General features: G+C 33.9%; 1 protein-coding gene and 1 pseudogene across 1 annotated transcript; both read left to right on the top strand.

Moving 5' to 3' along the window:
- Positions 1 to 2,325: 2,325 nt before the first annotated feature.
- LOC105310058 (olfactory receptor 6C74) lies at positions 2,326 to 3,399 on the top strand. The gene has a single exon (XM_011386276.1). It carries the CDS (start codon positions 2,418 to 2,420, stop codon positions 3,354 to 3,356), a length of 939 nt encoding a protein of 312 aa, XP_011384578.1. The 5' UTR covers positions 2,326 to 2,417; the 3' UTR covers positions 3,357 to 3,399.
- Positions 3,400 to 17,165: 13,766 nt separating this feature from the next.
- Positions 17,166 to 18,050, top strand: LOC111734374 (annotated as a pseudogene).
- The last annotated feature ends 229 nt before the right edge of the window (positions 18,051 to 18,279 follow it).

The following is an 18,279-nucleotide window of genomic DNA, read 5'->3' on the forward strand; positions in this document are numbered from 1 at the left end:
ATCTATCTATCTATCTATCTATCTATCTATCTATCTATCTATCTATCTATCTGTCTATCTGTCTATCTGTCTATCTATCTATCTATCTATCTATCTATCTATCTATCTATCTATCTGTTTATTTATTTAGGATTTTGTCATTTAAATTTAGGCCAGACAGCACTTTTGACTTTATACTGTGGCACTATATAACACGTCATCATTGATTGATGTTTCTGTATGCTTTTCACCTTTAAAAATAGACTAACCTGAATTTCAAAAATCTCACTAATGAATATGATTCTTACTTACATATCCAGAATTTTTAAAAAAATGATTCATTGAAGAGAATGGAAAAGGAAAGGAAAAAAAGTAAGATGGGAGTGAAGTAAAAGAAAAAGGGAAAAAATTAGTTGTTTTATAATAATATAAGGGAGGAAAATTTTTTACTTTATTCTAGGCTCTTCTGGCTGGTCTAAAAATTAAATTAACATGAGACAGATTAACCAGAGAAAAACTGAATTTAATTTTATGTGTACGGGGGCTCCATAAGAATATGAGGCCCATAGGCAGTCAGGCAATTGAGGTTTATACGCTATCCTGAACTAAGGAGAAGGGGGTGGGGGCTTGGAATTCAAAGGGAAGGAAAACTATTTCCAGAAAGAGGGGAAGAGAAAACATGTAGCAAATAAATGTTTGCTATGCCCTGCAGAGACAAAGGGACACAGAGGGAAGCCTGAGCAAACAGACCTTGCTAAGTTTCCCCTGGTCCACCTCACATAGCTCATATTCTTTGTAGTTACCGTCTGGTAATAGCTTTCTTCCTGGAATAGGCCCTTAATCTGAATTCTTTTTAGGTAGTTAAGGGGGAGGTAAAAAGAAAACCTTCCTAAGTCTTCTGTTTCTTAAAAATAATCAGCCTAAAATAATCTTCATGCCAAAGAGAAACCTTTTTGGGTGACAAATTTTGCTCCCCTTAAATAATCATTGGAAATATTTGTATATTGTTTGGACACCTGAACTGGAATATATGAAATGCAATGAAGATAAAATACAATTTAACATATAACACAATATTTTTCTTAAGGAAAGTATTGTCCATTTATGTATGTATGTATGTATGTATGTATTAAATTTATTAGAGTGACAGGTTAATAAAATCATACAGGTTTCAAGTGTACAATTCAGTAATACATCATATGTATATTGCATTGTGTGTTTAGAAAAATTTGGCGATAGACTTTTGAGGTGTTAAATGTGAATGTAGTCATGTTCTGGAATAAGACAGAGAAACAAGAAATAATGAAAAGGTTAACATAATTTTGAATTGTCATGTGCTGAACCAAAAGAGAAAAGGTTGAACATGAAAAAGAGAGAAGAGGCTACCATGGCAACAGGGGAAACACGCAGAGCAATAAAATAAAATAAACTACCAGGCATGTCTAGCAAACATTTTATCTTTTTAAATAGCTTGTTTTCTAGAACCCTCCTCTATCACTGCAAACACTCAGTAAAGCATGCTTACATAAATAATACAAGCACCATGCATGAGGATACATTTTATAACTGCTGGAGTATATATCAGAGAAAAAACAACCAAGGTGAATGAGATGAAAGTATTCAAGTCTCAGGAAAAATGGGGAAAGCAAACTAAAAGTGGTTATGAGCATTTAAGTCTTGGATTTTCAGAATTTTGGTGAAGTATTGCATTCCCAATGTATATGGGCTATAGATAGTTAGGTCAAGTTTATGTTAATTTTAAGAAGCAGAGAGTCCTCAGCTGAAATCTGACCCACGGCATTATGAAGTCCACTAAACAGAGTAATGTTTGGTAAAGAAGAATGAGTCTTGTTCCCCTGTAAAATGAAGATAACGAAACTTTACCTCCTGTAAAGCAAATGGCTTTTCCGACTCTTGAGGCCCTGTGTAACTTTAAGATCTATGATCTAAGTAGATAGTCTTATATTTTATATTTTCATCAATAGAAACATTAGTGATTCTTTTAATTAAAACAAAAAGAAAAATGGATCATCAGGTGGTGTAAAATAATTTAAAGTAAACTAGATAGATTGGGAAAAATTGCAAATACAGAAGGTAATAATAGTTAATATGATAATTTTTCTGTTTTTGTGTGTGTTTACTATTATATGACATTATTAATGTAATATGTTATCCTTTTGAAATGCCTGGAGTTATTACCCTTGAGGAAAAAAATTCCATTTAGTTAATAAAAATTTCACTAAAAATTATGTCAATGAAGTTTTATAGACTGTTACTGCTAACTAGCAGAATATTGAAGGAGTTTGGATATGGATAGCAATGTGTTGATGGAAGATCAAGAAAATAGTTATCTGATGCCGCTTTTTCCGCTGTAATTCTCATTTCTTCCTTTTTTTTCTTTTCTTTTTCTTTTTTTTTTTTTTAAATAGAAGTCAGCTATGAGAAACCACACAAGAGTGACAGCCTTTATTCTTCTTGGACTGACTGATGATCCACAATTGCAGGTTGTCATTTTTCTTCTCCTTTTTTTCACCTATATGTTGAGTATCACTGGGAACCTAACCATCATCACTCTCACTCTACTAGATCCACACCTAAAGATGCCCATGTATTTCTTCCTCCGAAATTTCTCATTTTTAGAAATCTCTTTCACAACTGTATGCATTCCCAAATTTCTTGTCACCATGGCAACAGGTGATAAGTCCATTTCTTACAACAGTTGTGCAGCACAGCTGTTTTTTACTATTCTCTTGGGTGCAGCTGAATTTTTTCTTCTGGCTGCTATGTCCTATGACCGCTATGTAGCCATCTGCAAACCCCTGCATTATGTGACTATCATGAGTGTCAGAGTCTGCAACTTGTTAGTCTTTTCTTCATGGTTGGCTGGCTTTATAATAATTTTTCCACCACTCCTTATTGGTCTCCAGCTAGATTTCTGTGCAGCCAACACTGTAGATCATTTCTTCTGTGATGTTTCTCCTGTATTGCAGCTCTCTTGCACAGACACAGATATAGTAGAAGTAATGATGCTTCTTTCAGCCATTTTGACTCTCTTGGTTACACTAGTATTAGTGATCCTCTCCTACACAAACATCATCAGAACTATTCTGAAGATACCTTCTTCTCAACAGAGGAAGAAAGCTTTTTCTACATGTTCTTCTCACATAGTGGTTGTGTCCATTTCTTATGGCAGTTGCATCTTCATGTATGTGAAACCCTCTGCAAAGGATAGAGTGTCTTTAAATAAAGGAATAGCTCTTCTCATTACTTCTGTTGCCCCCATGTTGAATCCCTTCATTTATACACTAAGAAACAAACAAGTGAAAGATGCTTTTAAGCGCATGATCGAAAAGGTAAAATTTTTCTCAGTGAAGTGAACCAGTTTAGTGATACTACTGAGGTTATGAGTAAAATAAAACAAGATGATGTGCATCATAGAGCTCTTTAGTGTTTATATTCAAAATATTTATTTTTCTTTCGACATAATTTTCATTGTGCCTTGCCTAACCTCAAAATTCTAACTCTCACTGCTATTTTTCCCTTGTGCTGAGAACACATTTAAATATTTCTTTTTTTTATGGCTAAATTCATTTGCCACTTTATTTGATACCTAAATAGATTTCCTTTCAAAATTCTCTCAGAGACAAAGTGGGACTTCATTTTTTCCACTTTCTTTTCACTGTTCTGGAATTCAAATATCCAATTTCACATATACTCTCTATAGAATTTAATATACTACCTAGATTTGATCACCTATTTTATTATTAGTGGACTTAGAATCTAGTCTGATTTCTTAATGTGCTTAATAGAAACAGAGCAAATTACCATAATGGCATTCCTTACATTACACATTTTGATGGTTTCAAATTTTTAACCAGATGTAGAGTTCTAGTGTATTTTTTGAAACAGATTAAAGGAATTCCAGATAGATCAAAGCATTACTGACCTTGCAGAACACATCGCTAACATTTATTGATTGCTTATAATGTGAAATGTATTAGCTTTCATCTTCAAAACTGTATGAGATGGGTATCATCATGCTCACTTATGAATCAAAACCTAAGGCATATTTAGAGCCTAAAAACTTGCGGATGACAAAAGAACTCTCAGTGATAACAAAATATAAGCCCTTGTTGACCATGCATCTTTTATACCTTGTTTGAAAATAGTGTGGAAATCCCTCTGTCCATATGTCACTTAGGAGGCAAATGAGCAAGATCTTTATAGAGCTTTCCATAGAGTTTAAGAAATGGCATAGATTAAATTAAGGACTTATGAGATCTAGCAGGGTACTTTATTTTTCAAATTAAGTTATCTGAACATTAAAAAATAGATATAATAAATGATCTTATGCAAAACAAAATATTTTAACCCTTTTCTTTAAATTGTGTTATATCTCATTGTGACTGAGAAAAAAATTTTCCCAAGTAGACTAATATAAATTTCCTTGATAAATATTTATCACTTTGTTTCCATACAATGGAAATGGTGACCTTATGAATAATTTGTGACATGCAGTATTATTACTTTTTTGACTCATCTAATTGTTACATAAATTATTCCAATACACTTAAAAGGAAATATTACTTTGATAGATTTCCAGGGTAGCAAATAATTTAATATAAATTTTATGAGTATTAGTGAATATTTAAAATCTATATATCTAAATAATTAATTTTAACTGGGGCATTAATAAGTGGAAAAGATTCAAATATACATTTCAAGTAAGGATCACATTCATGTAAGTAGTTTCTATAAAACCATAATACATTAAGGATATTTTATTTGACTATAGAAGTTGACACATAAAGAAGGTACACTTTCAATTTCCATATTTGTCCAACTTCTACAGGTTAACTTCTTCTGAAAGGCATCATAATTTAGGTTTATATGCACAAAATTTTCAACTTTATAGATAACAACTCCAGTCAAGAAAATTGTCTCAAAATATTTGACATCTGACATAAGCCAGAGTTTCTCAGATTTTTTGTGAATACTCTTGTCTAAGTCTCATGTTGTGCCAAAAGCAATTATGTAAAATATTTATTTTATTTTATTTTATTTTAGTAGTTTTTAGTTTTCAATTACAGTTAGCATATATTATATTAGTTTCAGGTATACAACATGGTGATTAGACATTTATATAACTTACAAAGTAATCACCTTGATAAATCTAGTATTCGTATGACACCATACATAGGTATTACAATACTGTTGACTATATTCCCTATGCTATACTTCATATCCCCATGAATATTTTGTAACTACCAATTTATACTTCTTAATCCTTTCCCCTTTTTCACCCATGTCCCCAAATACTTCTCCCATGTTCTCTATATCTATGAGTTTGTTTCTGTTTTCTTTGTTCATTTATTTTGTTTTTTAGATTCTACATGTAAGTGAAATCATATGACATTTGTTGTTCTGTCTAATTTACTCCATTCAGCACAATACCCTCTAGGTCTATCCATATTGTTCCAGATAGCAAGATTTCATTTTTTTTTTATGGCTGAGTAATATTCCATTGTATATATGTACCACCACTTCTTTATCCTCATCCATTGATGGACACACAGGTTGGCTGTTGTAAATAATGCTGCAGTGAACATGCGGATGCACATGTCCCTTCGAAGTAGTGTCTTGGATTTCTTTGGATAAATACCCAGAAGTGAGATTACTGGATTTTCCTTTGTCTCTTGTTATAGGCTTTTGTTTTAAAGTCTATTTTGTCTGGGATAAGTATGGCTACCCGGTTTCCTTTTGTTTCCATTTTCATGAAACATTTTTTTTTCATTCCTTTACTTTCAGTCTGTTTATGTCTTTTGATCTGAAATGAATCTTTTGTAGGCAACATATATAAGGGTCTTGTTTTCTTATCCATTCAGCCACCTTATTTCTTTTGGTTGGAGTATTTAATCTATTTACATTTAGAGTACTTGTTGATAGATACATAGTTATTGCCATTTTATTATTTATGTTTTTGATTTTTTTTTCTTCTTAAAGAAGTCTCTTTAATATATCTTTTAATCCTGGTTTGGTGATGATGAGCTCCTTTAGTTTTTTTCTTGTCTGGGAAGCTCTTTATCTGGCCTTCGATTCTAAATGATAGCTTTGCTGGGTAGAGTAATCTTGATTGTAGGTCCTTGCTTTTCATCACTTTGAATATTTCATGTCAATTCCTTCTGGCCTGCAAAACTTCTGCTGAGAAATTGGCTGACAGTCTTATGGGAGCTCCCATGTAGGTATCTAACTGCTTTTCTCTGGCTGTTTTTAAGATTCTCTCTTTCTCTTTAACCTTTGGCATTTTCATTATGATGTGTCTTTGCATGGGCCTCTTTGGGTTCATCTTGTTTGTGACTCTCTCCGCTTTCTCAGCTCATGTGTCTATTTTCTTCGCCAGGTTAGAGAAGTTTTCCATCATGATTTCTTCACATAGGTTTTCAATTCCTTGCTCTCTGTGTCTTCTCTTTTTGGTACTCCTATGATGAGAATGTTGTTTTGCTTGATGTTGTCCTAGAGGCCCCTTAACCATCTTCATTTTTTTAATTCTTTTTTTGTGTTGCTATTTTGATTGGGTATTTTCTGATACCTTATCTTCCAAATCATTGATTTGATTCCCTGCTTCATCTAATCTATTGTTGATTCTCCCTAATGTATTCTGCATTTCAGTTACTGTATTCTTCATTTCTGACAGGTTCTTTTTTATGTTTTCTATCTCCATTTTTATGTTTCCTCTATCTCTTTGTTGATGTCCTCACAGATATCATTGAGTATCCTTATAACTAGTGTTTTGAACTCTGCATCTGGTAGATTGCTTGTCTCTATTTTGTTTAATTATTTTTCTGGAACTTTGTTTTTTTTTTTCATTTGGGACATGTTTCTTTGCTTCCCCCTTTTGGCTTCTTCCCTGTGTTTGTTTCTATGTATTAGGTGGAGCTCCTAAGTCTCTCAGTCTTGGCAAGGTGGCCTTATGTAGTAGGTGTCCTGTGGGGCCCAGTGGCACATCTCCTTATTCACCCAAGTCAGGTGCTATAGGTGTATCCCTTGTATGGGTTATGTGTGTCCTCCTGTTGTAGTTGAGTTTTGGTTGCTGTTTGCACATCAATGGAAGAATTGACTATCAGGCTGATTGATTATGAGGACTGGCTAGGACTACCCTGGAGAAGCTATTGCTCAGGGGCTGAACCTATGGAGCAGGATTCGCTTTAACAGGGCTCTGGTGCCTCCTGAATCTGCCCTTTGGGTATGTTATTTTTTTGTGGAGGTTGTTGGGTGGTGCTTTGGTGTGGTCTGAAGCTGATCACCAGATGTGTTGGCTCTAGAGCCTCTTGGGAGGGGCTCTAGTGCAGGCCAAGGTCATCTGTCCCCTGTTCCATGCCTGGGGCCACATGGTATGAGATACAAAATGATATGCAGATGATTGCTACTTGTGCTGAGCTTGGAGGTGCCTGGGAGAGACTAAACTGCAAAACAAGGCTGGCTACCTCTAGAGTCCAGCTTCGGGCTGCTTAGCAAGAGGTATAGGGCACATCAAAGCCAGATGCTGCTTGTTTGGGGTTTGTGAGCCTTTTAGAGATTTTAGGAAAGTCCAAAGCATTAGCCAAGACAGGCTATTCATATGGAAAAGACCCTGGAAGTGGCTTGGGTGGGATCACAAGTAAAGTGTGGTGGGGTCTCAGGAAATCGCCAGGGCAGAGGGAACAGTGTGGAGACTCAGATATGACTGTGCCTGTAAGCTGCTTGAGGGGAAGGCTCAACAAAAAACAATGACTTTGCCAGCACTTATATCTGGGAGAAAGCTGCCCCTCCAGCCCTTGCTTTGAAGCCGGACAATTCAGTTCCTCTTTGTATGTTCCTGGTGCCTTTCAAGCTATTGCCTCAGTGCTAAAGCTCAGAGTGTGTGAGTCTGTCAGTGAGTAAGTCTATGCTCGGGCCTTTTAAGATGAATGCCTAGGACTCCACCAGCCCTCTGTCTTACTTAGCCACAATCTCCACTGGTTTTCAAAGCCGGAAGTTGTGGGGACTTTTCTTTTCGGCACTGGTACTCGGCTAGGGAGCCTGGTGTGGGGCTGGGACCCCTCACTTCTCAGGCGGGACCTTCACAGTTGAAATATCCCACCCAAGTTTTAACTGACACACATGGATGTGGAACCAACGAGTTCTTGTCTCTGCCCCTCTTACCAGTCTCAACATGGTTTCTTCTGTTTGTCTTTAGTTATAGGGTTTTAGTTCAGCTAGACTTCAGGTGATTCTCAATGATGGTTGTTTTGTGGTTTGGTTGTAATTTTGATGTGGTTGTGAGAGAAGGCAAGCACAGCATTTACCTACTCTGCCATCTTGTCCAGAAGCCCTGTGGAATATTTATTTTATCGTTCTACATGTTAATTTATTTATGATACTTATTCTTTAAATGTAAGTGTAAAGCCTATTTAGCTCTTGTTAAAGTCTGACATATAGGTAAATCCATAAATAACTTCATGTAGATCTAAGACTATAATATCTCACCTTTACTTCCATATTTCAAAATAATTATGGATAACTATGAGATTCAGAAATATATTTAATGGGTCTTTCTTTAAATCATCAATTATTAGGCTGTGTATAAGAAGAAAAGGGAAAATGCAAAAAAAAAAAAAAGAAAAGAAAGAAAAAAAAAACCCATTCTTATTGTATAATGAGAAATGATTTAGAAGGAATTTTCCACTTACTTTGAATAAATCAAGAGTTTGTGAAAAAATGTTTAATTTTGTAATTAGCAGAGATAAACATCCATTATATGAACTATGATTCTCAGATTGTGTTGGACTTTAAAAAATATTAAAATCCCATTTGTGTACCTGTTTCTGGCATCTCTGATGTTCCTTTTTCTCTGGAACTTAAAGATAACAACATTACTGTTTGTGTTTCACTAGTATAATTAAATGAGTGTTGAGAAAAGCTAAACTCAAGATACATTAATTATCTTTTAAACACCCTTCCTGCCTCTGTTCTCTGATTCATTCTCCACATCGCTGTTAGAATACTTTCTAAAATAAAAATTGATCATGGCACCTTCTTGCTAATAAATTTTTGATGGGTTTCTATTGCTTACAAAATAATGTTCAAACTCCTCAAGTATTTTCATTATTTGGCCATTTCTGTTTCATTTCTTATCTCTTCCAACTAGGAATCCTATGCCTCAATCATACTGAATAACAAAGCATATTGCAAAAATCATACGCTCTCAGGTATATGGAATGCATGCTCCATGCCCAAATCTCTGCTAGCATGTAAAGCATCAAGTATCAGTTAAAGTTGATTAACATGGACTCTTCTAAGGAAGACTGCATAACAAAACTGTAGTAATTACTCCATACTCAAAGTTTCATAGTGTTTGTAGTAACTCTTGATAGTGCTTCTCATAACACATATAATTAACTGTATATGTTTCCTGCAGTGGATTCTAGTTTCCAAAAAGCAGAGCCTTCATCTTACGAATTTCTACATTCTTATCATTTGAAGCACTGCCTGCAAAGTAATTAGTTAATGAAACAATTAATGAAAAGAAATAAGAATAGAGTTAATATATTCACTATTAAAATAAGATTTAAATGCAACATTAGGTGGGGATTAATATAATTCAACTGATGTTGCCATTTAATAAACTGCAAGATCAGAGCTTATTTTTGTTTTCAGCAACAATTGACATGAGGCTATAAGAGAATAAATTTATTTAGCAGAGTATGTGAATGCCATGATTTGCTGATTATAACTCAAACTACGAATTAAAACTAAGAAATGAAAGCCACAAGCTTGTCATTTTCTTTCTGTAGGTCCTAGTGTGGTTAGAAATAGACTTTGTACCTGATAGCACTTGTAAGGATTATATTTCACATGCTTATCATATTGCTCTCTATCGCCTACATTCAGTTGTGAAAGGTTAGCTTTTAATGCCAGCTTCTTTACAAGCGATTGTCTAAGTAACTGTCAATATTTGAAGTCATGTACTTCTAATAGTTTCATCTTCTTATGGTCACAGCATTGCCTTCAGATAGCGAAAGTCAGATGACTAGTTCCAAAATCCTCTCCTTAAAGGTATATTTCATGTCACTATTTGTGTAGTCACGACTTCTGGGTGACATTCTTAAGGGTATTTCTCCTTATCTTGTATTAGCCTTTGTTTTGGATTATTTTTACAAAGATGTTTTTATATGATTCCGTCTTGGAAGATAGAAATAATATCAGTGCAAACAGTTGATTTTTTTTCTACCGGTATTATAAAGATAATGCCTCCCAATGTGGCAAGGTTGAGTAAATTTGCGAGTAGCCTCCTTAAAATATTTCCTAAGCTTGAGGTTCCTCAACTATGACATGGACTGATTATATATATTCAACATCACTGTGGGCCCTCTTTACATTGCCCCTCACGGGGGATTAGGAGGCAGGTAGAACTAAGCAAATGTTCATATAACCTACTATGCTGTAATAACATTTATTGTTTCTGACTTAGGAATCTTGAGCTTTCTGTCAGAATCTATGAAATTGTGGCTAGCTGACCTATTATAGATCTCCCAGTTCTTGACAGTTTTGATGAAGAGGATAAATTGCTGGGAGAGATGTGGCTTTCTGGAAGGGGAGGGCAAAAAGGCCTTCCATGGGCAAGGATAAGGATATGAAAAGGCTCCTCATATCACTTTGTTCTTGCCCAAGTACTGAGTGAAGAGTGTAAGAATCCCTCACTGCCACACCAGTTGATAAGGCTAAGGGGCCAAGAGGTAAGATTGAAACTAGCTACCTGAGCACTGCTTTTGGTTGTTGCTCACTCCTCTAGTTGGAAGGAGGAAGGGCTAAGGACTTCCCAAATCTGGCTTCGAGTGTAATGCAATATTAGAGGTTTGTTTGATTGACCCCAAACAGACACCTGGCTGCTTTTAATGAAAAGTAATTGTTCCAGTGATTTCCAGTTTTAACTCCAACCAGTGAAATGTTTGAAAGTTTTCATTCCAAACTTTATGATAAGAAAAAGTTGGGTGATTAATGAACAACTATTCTCAAACCCATTAGAGAACTAAGAATGTGGGAGGAAATTGGCACCCTGAAATTTGGACAGAGTTGTATCCAGGAAGTCACAGGTGGGATTTGCTTACTTAGAACAGAAGCCCCTAGAGCAGTAAACTAGTAGCAACTCGTAAATGCTAATTTTGATGAACTGTAGAGCATGAATGTGGATAAGAATGAGAGAAACTCTTAGTTACCACGATCTTAAGGGAGCCCCTACACTTTTGTGGGCTTTACCTCAGAGGACCCTACCAGGTTCTCATGGTGAGTATTTGAAAAATAACCCTTGTGCTTTTGGTGAGGGAAGTGAAGACTAATCACTGTGAACTATATCCAGAGACTTCTCCATAGCAAATGCCCACTCCCCAGGGGAAAGAAATTTGTCAGTGACTAAATCATGTGGATGAAAGGCATCCTCCCACTCTGTCATCTGTTAGCCTTCCTGTCTCACTTACCGGGGGCAGGGAGCGTAGTCAATGGTGTCATGCCTTTAAAGAAATTAGACCGGGAATACTGCAGGCAGAGATAGGAGTAGAGACCAGTGAGGAAAAAAGATATACCACTGGAGAAATGTTTTTGAAGATTAGAGCCCAGGAACAAAGCTTCATTAAAAGGCTGAGATTTAATTGAAAGGTTATAGAATGCTCTGACTCCCTCACACATTACCACCACACCATCGAGAATCCAGTATAATAATAGTGACTTACAGTTGTAAGGTATGTAAGATTCAGGCTCACTCAGAGGAGTTCTTGCAAAAACACAGTCAAAAGGGGAAAGAAAAATAAGGACACTCGAGGAAATAGAAGCCTCTGGCACCTATAGCTACAGAAAACATCAAACACAGCCCAAGCCCTAGAGAAATTAACACAAACCCTCACACTAAAGGCCTATTTACCTCCATTCCTATTATGTGACACAATATGTCCAGCTTTTATCAAAAAGTGCAAGGATGACACAAGCAAGGAAAAGCAGTTTGAAGAGAGAAAGCAATCATCAAAGCTAGACTCAGAAGGATATAGATGTTGGCATTATCAGGTAAAGAATTGGTAATAACTATGAGTATTATTTTAAGAGCTCTAATTGAAAACATAGGCAGTATTCAAGAACAGATATGTAACATAAGCAGAGAGATGGAAACTCTAAGAAGAATTAAAGATAATTCTAAAAATAAAATATCATCTTAATTCGAAAATATTTATGCACCCCTTGTTCATTGAAGCATTATTTACAAAAGTTAAGAAATGGAAGCAACCTAGGTGTCCACTGATAGGTGAATGGATAAAGAAGATGTGGTATATATACACAATGGAATATTGTGCAGCAATAAAAAAGAATGAAATCTTGCTGTTTGCAACAACGTGGACTGATCTAGAGGGTATTATGCTAAGTGAAATGAATTAAGGAGAGAAAGAAATGATTTATGATTTCATTCATATGCTGAATCTAAAAATGAAACAGACAAAAAACAAACAAACAAACAAAAAACCAGCCTCATAGAAACAGAGACCAAAGGAAGGATTGGGAAAATGAGTGAAAAGGGGAAGGGGAATATAGTCAATAATATTGTGATAAGTTTACACAGTGACAGATGATTACTAGAATTAGTGGTGTTATATTGTAAAGTATAAAAATGTCAAATCACTATATTGTACACCTGAAATTAATATAACCAATAAAGATTGTAAATCAACTATACTTATATACTTAAATTCTTTAAAATTGAAAAAATCGTTCTGTTAGAAATAAAGAATTTTATTGATGGGATCATTATCCGTCAGCTGGAAATGGATGATGAAAGAATCAGTGCTCTCGAGGGTAGGTGAACAAATTTTTTCAAACTAAAACACTGAATGCAAAGATTTAATAATAAGTGTTGGCAAGGATGTGAAGAAAAGGGAACCCTTGTGCACTGCTGGTGGGATTGTAAATTGGTGCAGCCTCTTTGGAAAATAATAATATGGAGGTTCCTCAAAAAATTAAAAATAGAACTACCCAGCAATTCTAATTCTGGGTATTTAGCCAAAGAAAATGAAAACATAAATTTGAAAGGATATATGTACCCCCAGTTCATTGCAGCATTATTTACAGTAGCCAAAATATGGAAGCAACCTAGGTTTTCATTGATAGATGAATGGATCAAGAAATGCGGTATATATACACAATGGAATATTACTCAGCAATAAAAAAAAATTAAATCATGCCATTTGTAACAACTTGGATAGATCTTGAGGGCATTATGCTATGAGAAATAAGTCAAACAAAAAAAGACAAATATCAGATGATTTAACTTATATGCAGAATCTAAAACAAAAACAAAACAAACGAACAAAACAAAACAGAAACAGATTCCTAGATACAGAGAACAAGCTGATGGTTGCCAGGAGGGAGAAAATCGGGGCATGGGTGAAAAGGGTAAAAACACAATTTGGAAAAACAGAACAAGCTTCCAAACCCGACATGGCAAGAATGTTGGAATTATCGGACAAGGAATTTAAAACAACTATGATTAATGTACTAAAGACTCTAATAGATAGACAGCATGCAAAAACAGGTGGATAATTTAAGTAGAGATGGAATCCTGAGAGAAACAAAAAATAAATCTTAGAGATAAAATAAAACACTGTCACAGAAATGGGCTTATTAGTAGACTGGAAACAGCTGAGGAAAGAATCTCTGAGCTTGAGGATAACACAATAGAATCCCCCCAAACTGAAAAGCAAAGAGAAGAAAGACTGAAAGAAAAGAACAGAATACCAAAGACTGAGACAACTGAAAAAGACGTAACATATGTGTAATAGGAATACCAGAAAGAGAAGAGAGAAAGGAACAGAAAAATATTTAAAACAGTAATAAATAAGAATTATTCCAAATTAATGATGACACCAAGTCACAGATCCAGGAAGTTCATAGAACATCATCAGCATAAATGCAAAACTCCCCGCCCCCATGATACTACACATAGGCATATCATTTCAAGTTATAGAAAATCAAATGTACATAAAAATTTTGAAAGAAGCCAGAGGATAAAATCACCTTTCTAATAGAGGGACAGAAATGAGAATTATATTTGACTTCATTGAAACCATGCAAGAAAGTAGAGAATTGAGTGAAAAAGTAGTGCTGAGAAAAAAATGTCACCCACCTAGAATTCTGTACCCTGTGGAATTTTATTCAAAAGTGAAGGAGAAATACTTTCTAAGACGAATAAAGATTAATAAATTTGTTACTAGTATAACTGCCTTGCAAAAAATGTTAAAAAAGAGTTCATTAGAAAGAGGGAAAATAATATTGGTAAGAAACTTGGATCTATAAAAGAAGAGCATAAAAGAAGAATTAAGTGAAGATAGAAGAAAAACTTTTATTTTTCTTATACTTAATTGATTTCACATATAAGAGTTTATTCAAAATAATAGCAGCAATGTATTTGGTTATGTAGATTTATATGTGTATCTTATGTATACGTATATGATTATGTATGCCATATATAAATGAAATGAGTGACAGCAATGATACAAACTGGAGGCAGGAATTATTTTGTTATCATAAGGAATTCACATCAGCTCTAAGTGGTATAGTGTTATTCAAAAGTGGACTCAAATTAGCTGTAAAAGTACATTGCAAACTCTAGGCACTAAAAAAGTTTTTTAAAAAGTATGACCTGTATGCTAAGAAAGGAGAAAAATGGAATCATATTAAATGTTCAATTAAGATCATGAAAGACAGAAGAATAGTGGAAGATGAATAGGAACAGAGAACAAGGATAACAAAAACAATAAAAAGATGGAATCTATTTGCAATATTAAAGTTTGCTATGGGCATGATGGTGGTGGTGGTGGTGGTATTTTAGTAATAGCAAGAGAAAATTTCTTATTTGAGAAAACTACACCAGCAAATTTTCCCATATTGCTTTAAAACTATGAAACAATTGATGTTTTTGTTACTTATTCCCCAGATTAAAACAAAAAAAAAACTGAGTGAAATTTTTTAGGGGGCACATAAATCATACTTTTTGAATACCAGTCTCTAGAGAAATATTTACCTATCTTCTTTGTTTGTTGATTTCAGTAGGTTCCCTTGTGTCTTTATTGAGCCACAGAACTTTAGCTTAGTTAGCATCATGAGATATGTTAAATTTCTGCACTTAAATATTGTATTTCTTTCTGGATTTTGATCTTTGATATAACACTTCCAATTAAAGGTTAAGGAAAACTTTCTGAAATTTTAACCAAACAGGAATGGATGATAGAGATACATCAGTGTTCTTTAGTATCTGAATATTGAGAGGTGTAGTGAATGTGAACTTAAGTAAAAAATGGGAACTATTTTAAAAAATAAATAAAACACGTTTCACTGTTTACTTGAATCCTTCTGAAGAAAACATTTTAAACATCCTTTTCATAATTGAATAATGTCCTGAAATGATCATTATCATTCTTAATTTATACAAATCAGTCCATACAGTTTAGTGTATACCATAGCAAAAAAGGAAATCCCAGTATACTCCGTATAAAGTAAGTCAAAATTTAAATTTAATTTGTCTTTTTTTGAATCAGAAGTTAGGGAAATCATTTTGGAAGTATATAAAGCTTAAATTTGTCTTATCTGATCTATTCCTGTTGGTGAAAAAGTAAAAATTCCTAATTTTAATTTTACTATGAATTTTAAATTCATAATAAATTCATAATTTTACTATGAATATATATAAAATATAATAATGTATTTTTATATATAGATGACTAATTAATTTTACCTATCTAACTCAATGCACCTGTAACTGCATTGGATAAATCATGGAGGAAAAATTAGAGATCCTGAGGAAATCTGACAAAATATTTACACCCAATTCAAGGTTAAAGACAATTAGTGTGTTTAAAAAAACTCAGAAGACTATGAAAAATAAGAAACAAAGATGAAATAAAGTAATGTTTTTACTAGTTACATTCAGTCTACTAAGTCATAAAATTCCACAGGTAATGAATAAAAAATGTAGGTTTATAATTTAATTAAAAGAAAGTGATTAATGGAAAAACTTAAGGGACAATCAAATAGAACTAGTTTTATGTTGGAATGCAAGGACTCTCATTATTCATGTAGAATAGACAGATTACAACTGGTGACAAGCATTCAGATATGTTTGAGACAAAAATTCTAGGGATTCAGGGAGCTTTAAAAAGAATATGTGTGAATAAACTAATATCAAGTTGTCAACAAAATAGAGAAATATATTTGAATAAACAATTGAAAAGGAAAGCAAATGCTTATGTGTATTTGATTTTTTTCTGTTATAGCTTATATTTTTGAAGGGGAGGAAAAGAAAGCCTATTGAATATCATCTGGCAATTCTGAAAATTGGCTAAGACAAGGAAGTCTTGCTTTGCTATAAAGAATTAACAAAAAACAATTTACAATTAGTGACTATGAAATATTGCTATAGCACTAGTTGGTGATAAAAACTATGACTGTGCTTAAAATTATTTTATATTCAAATGAGAAGATACAGCTTCTTGATGTAATCTGTACAACTATAAAAAGGAAATATGAGACTATTATAAATTGAATAAAGTAAAATTAAAATATAGGAAGACCAACTTCATTTTTTCTTTTGTTTTCTAAGTCATTCAGATTTGAGGCATTGTTAATTTACTGGGAATTTTCTAAGTTGAATCTAAAGGCCACCAATAAAACTATATGAATAGGTAAGTGATAGAGTTTTATAAAACCTGAAAGAAAATGATGCAAAAAATGTAGGAAAAGGAATATGAAATGGAATTTGGTGATGAATACATGGAATAAAAATTAGTAGAGATATTTGCTAAATTCAGAAAATAGAAAATGAACTATTTTAGTAGTCTATGAGGGTAGTCTTTGAAAGATGGATTCTAGATTGTGGAGCTAAATTTCAACTGACTGATTAGCTCCCTATTAAGTGGTATGACATTTCAACATTGTCAAGGGAAGAAACAGCATTTTTATGAAGATGACTGACATTAGAGGACCTTAGGTTCATTCTGATGAACTCAAAGTAGATTTGTGAAAGTATTTGCACATAGCGAAGTTTCTTAATGTGGAACATTTTATGACTAAGAATAAAACTATTTTCTTAACTGTGATTTAGTTTTTGTTTTTTCCAGCTTTGATAGAAAAAGAAAATGAACAAATCAATGAAAATAGAGTTTATTTTGTTTGGACTGACAGATGACCCTCTGTTGCAAATTGTGATTTTCATGTTTTTGTTTTTCAACTACATCTTGAGCCTGATGGGGAACTTAATTATCACTCTCCTCACTATGCTGGATCCCCATCTCAAAACTCCAATATATCTCTTTCTCCAAAATTTCTTCTTCTTAGAGATTTCCTTCACAATGGTCTGCATTCCATGATTCTTAATAAGCATTCTGACTGGAGACAAAACAATTTCCTATTATGCTTGTGCAATTCAATTATTCTTTTTTCTTTTATTGAGAGTTATAGAATTTTATTTTTTGGCTGCCATGTCCTACAACTGCTATATTGCCATCTGCAAACTGCTGCATCTTGGGTAACTGCATTCTTAATCATTTTTCCCCCTTTGATCATGAGACTCAAGCTGTATTTCTCTACTTCTAGAATTATTGATCATTTCCTCTGTGACACTTCTCTTATTCTACAGATCTCTTGCACAGATACACATGTCCTAGAACTGATGTCTTTTGTCTTCCCCGTGATGACACTTTGTTGTTAGTGGTCCCCTCCTACATGTACATCACCAAAACCATTCTAAAATTCCCTTCTGTTCAACAACAAACAAAGGCCTTTATACATGTTCCTCTCACATGGTTGTTGTCTCTATTACTTATGAGAGTTGCATCTTTATGGACATGAAACCTTCAGCAAAAGAAACTAAAGGTGTAGCTGTGCTTAATACCCCTGTTGCCCCTTTACTAAACCCCTTCATTTACACCCTAAGGAATCAGCAGGTGAAAGAAGCTCTCAAGGTTATGCTTCAAAGATTTTGTTATTTTGGGAACAATAAGACAAAAATGCAATGCAAGTAATATGTTGTTGAAACATGAATGGGGAAATTGAAAACAATTTTCAATTCATTAGTTCATATCTATGCCATTTCTCCCTCAACTATTTATATCATATTAGGTTTACTAAATCTTCCTGATCTCTGTACTTTTCTCTGTTCTTCTTTCTGAACATAACTTTTTAGTCTCTAGTAGTAAACTGCCTTCTTTAATCAGAATATTAAATTCCATCTTCGACTAGAAGTGTCTCTTA

Source organism: Pteropus vampyrus, unplaced genomic scaffold, assembly GCF_000151845.1.
Source record: "Pteropus vampyrus isolate Shadow unplaced genomic scaffold, Pvam_2.0 Scaffold1023, whole genome shotgun sequence".
In the NCBI taxonomy this organism is placed as follows: Eukaryota; Metazoa; Chordata; class Mammalia; order Chiroptera; family Pteropodidae; genus Pteropus; species Pteropus vampyrus.

Coding starts and splice junctions, on each gene's coding strand:
- LOC105310058 (XM_011386276.1), top strand. CDS start 2,418: ATGAGAAACCACACAAGAGTGACAGCCTTTATTCTTCTTGGACTGACT.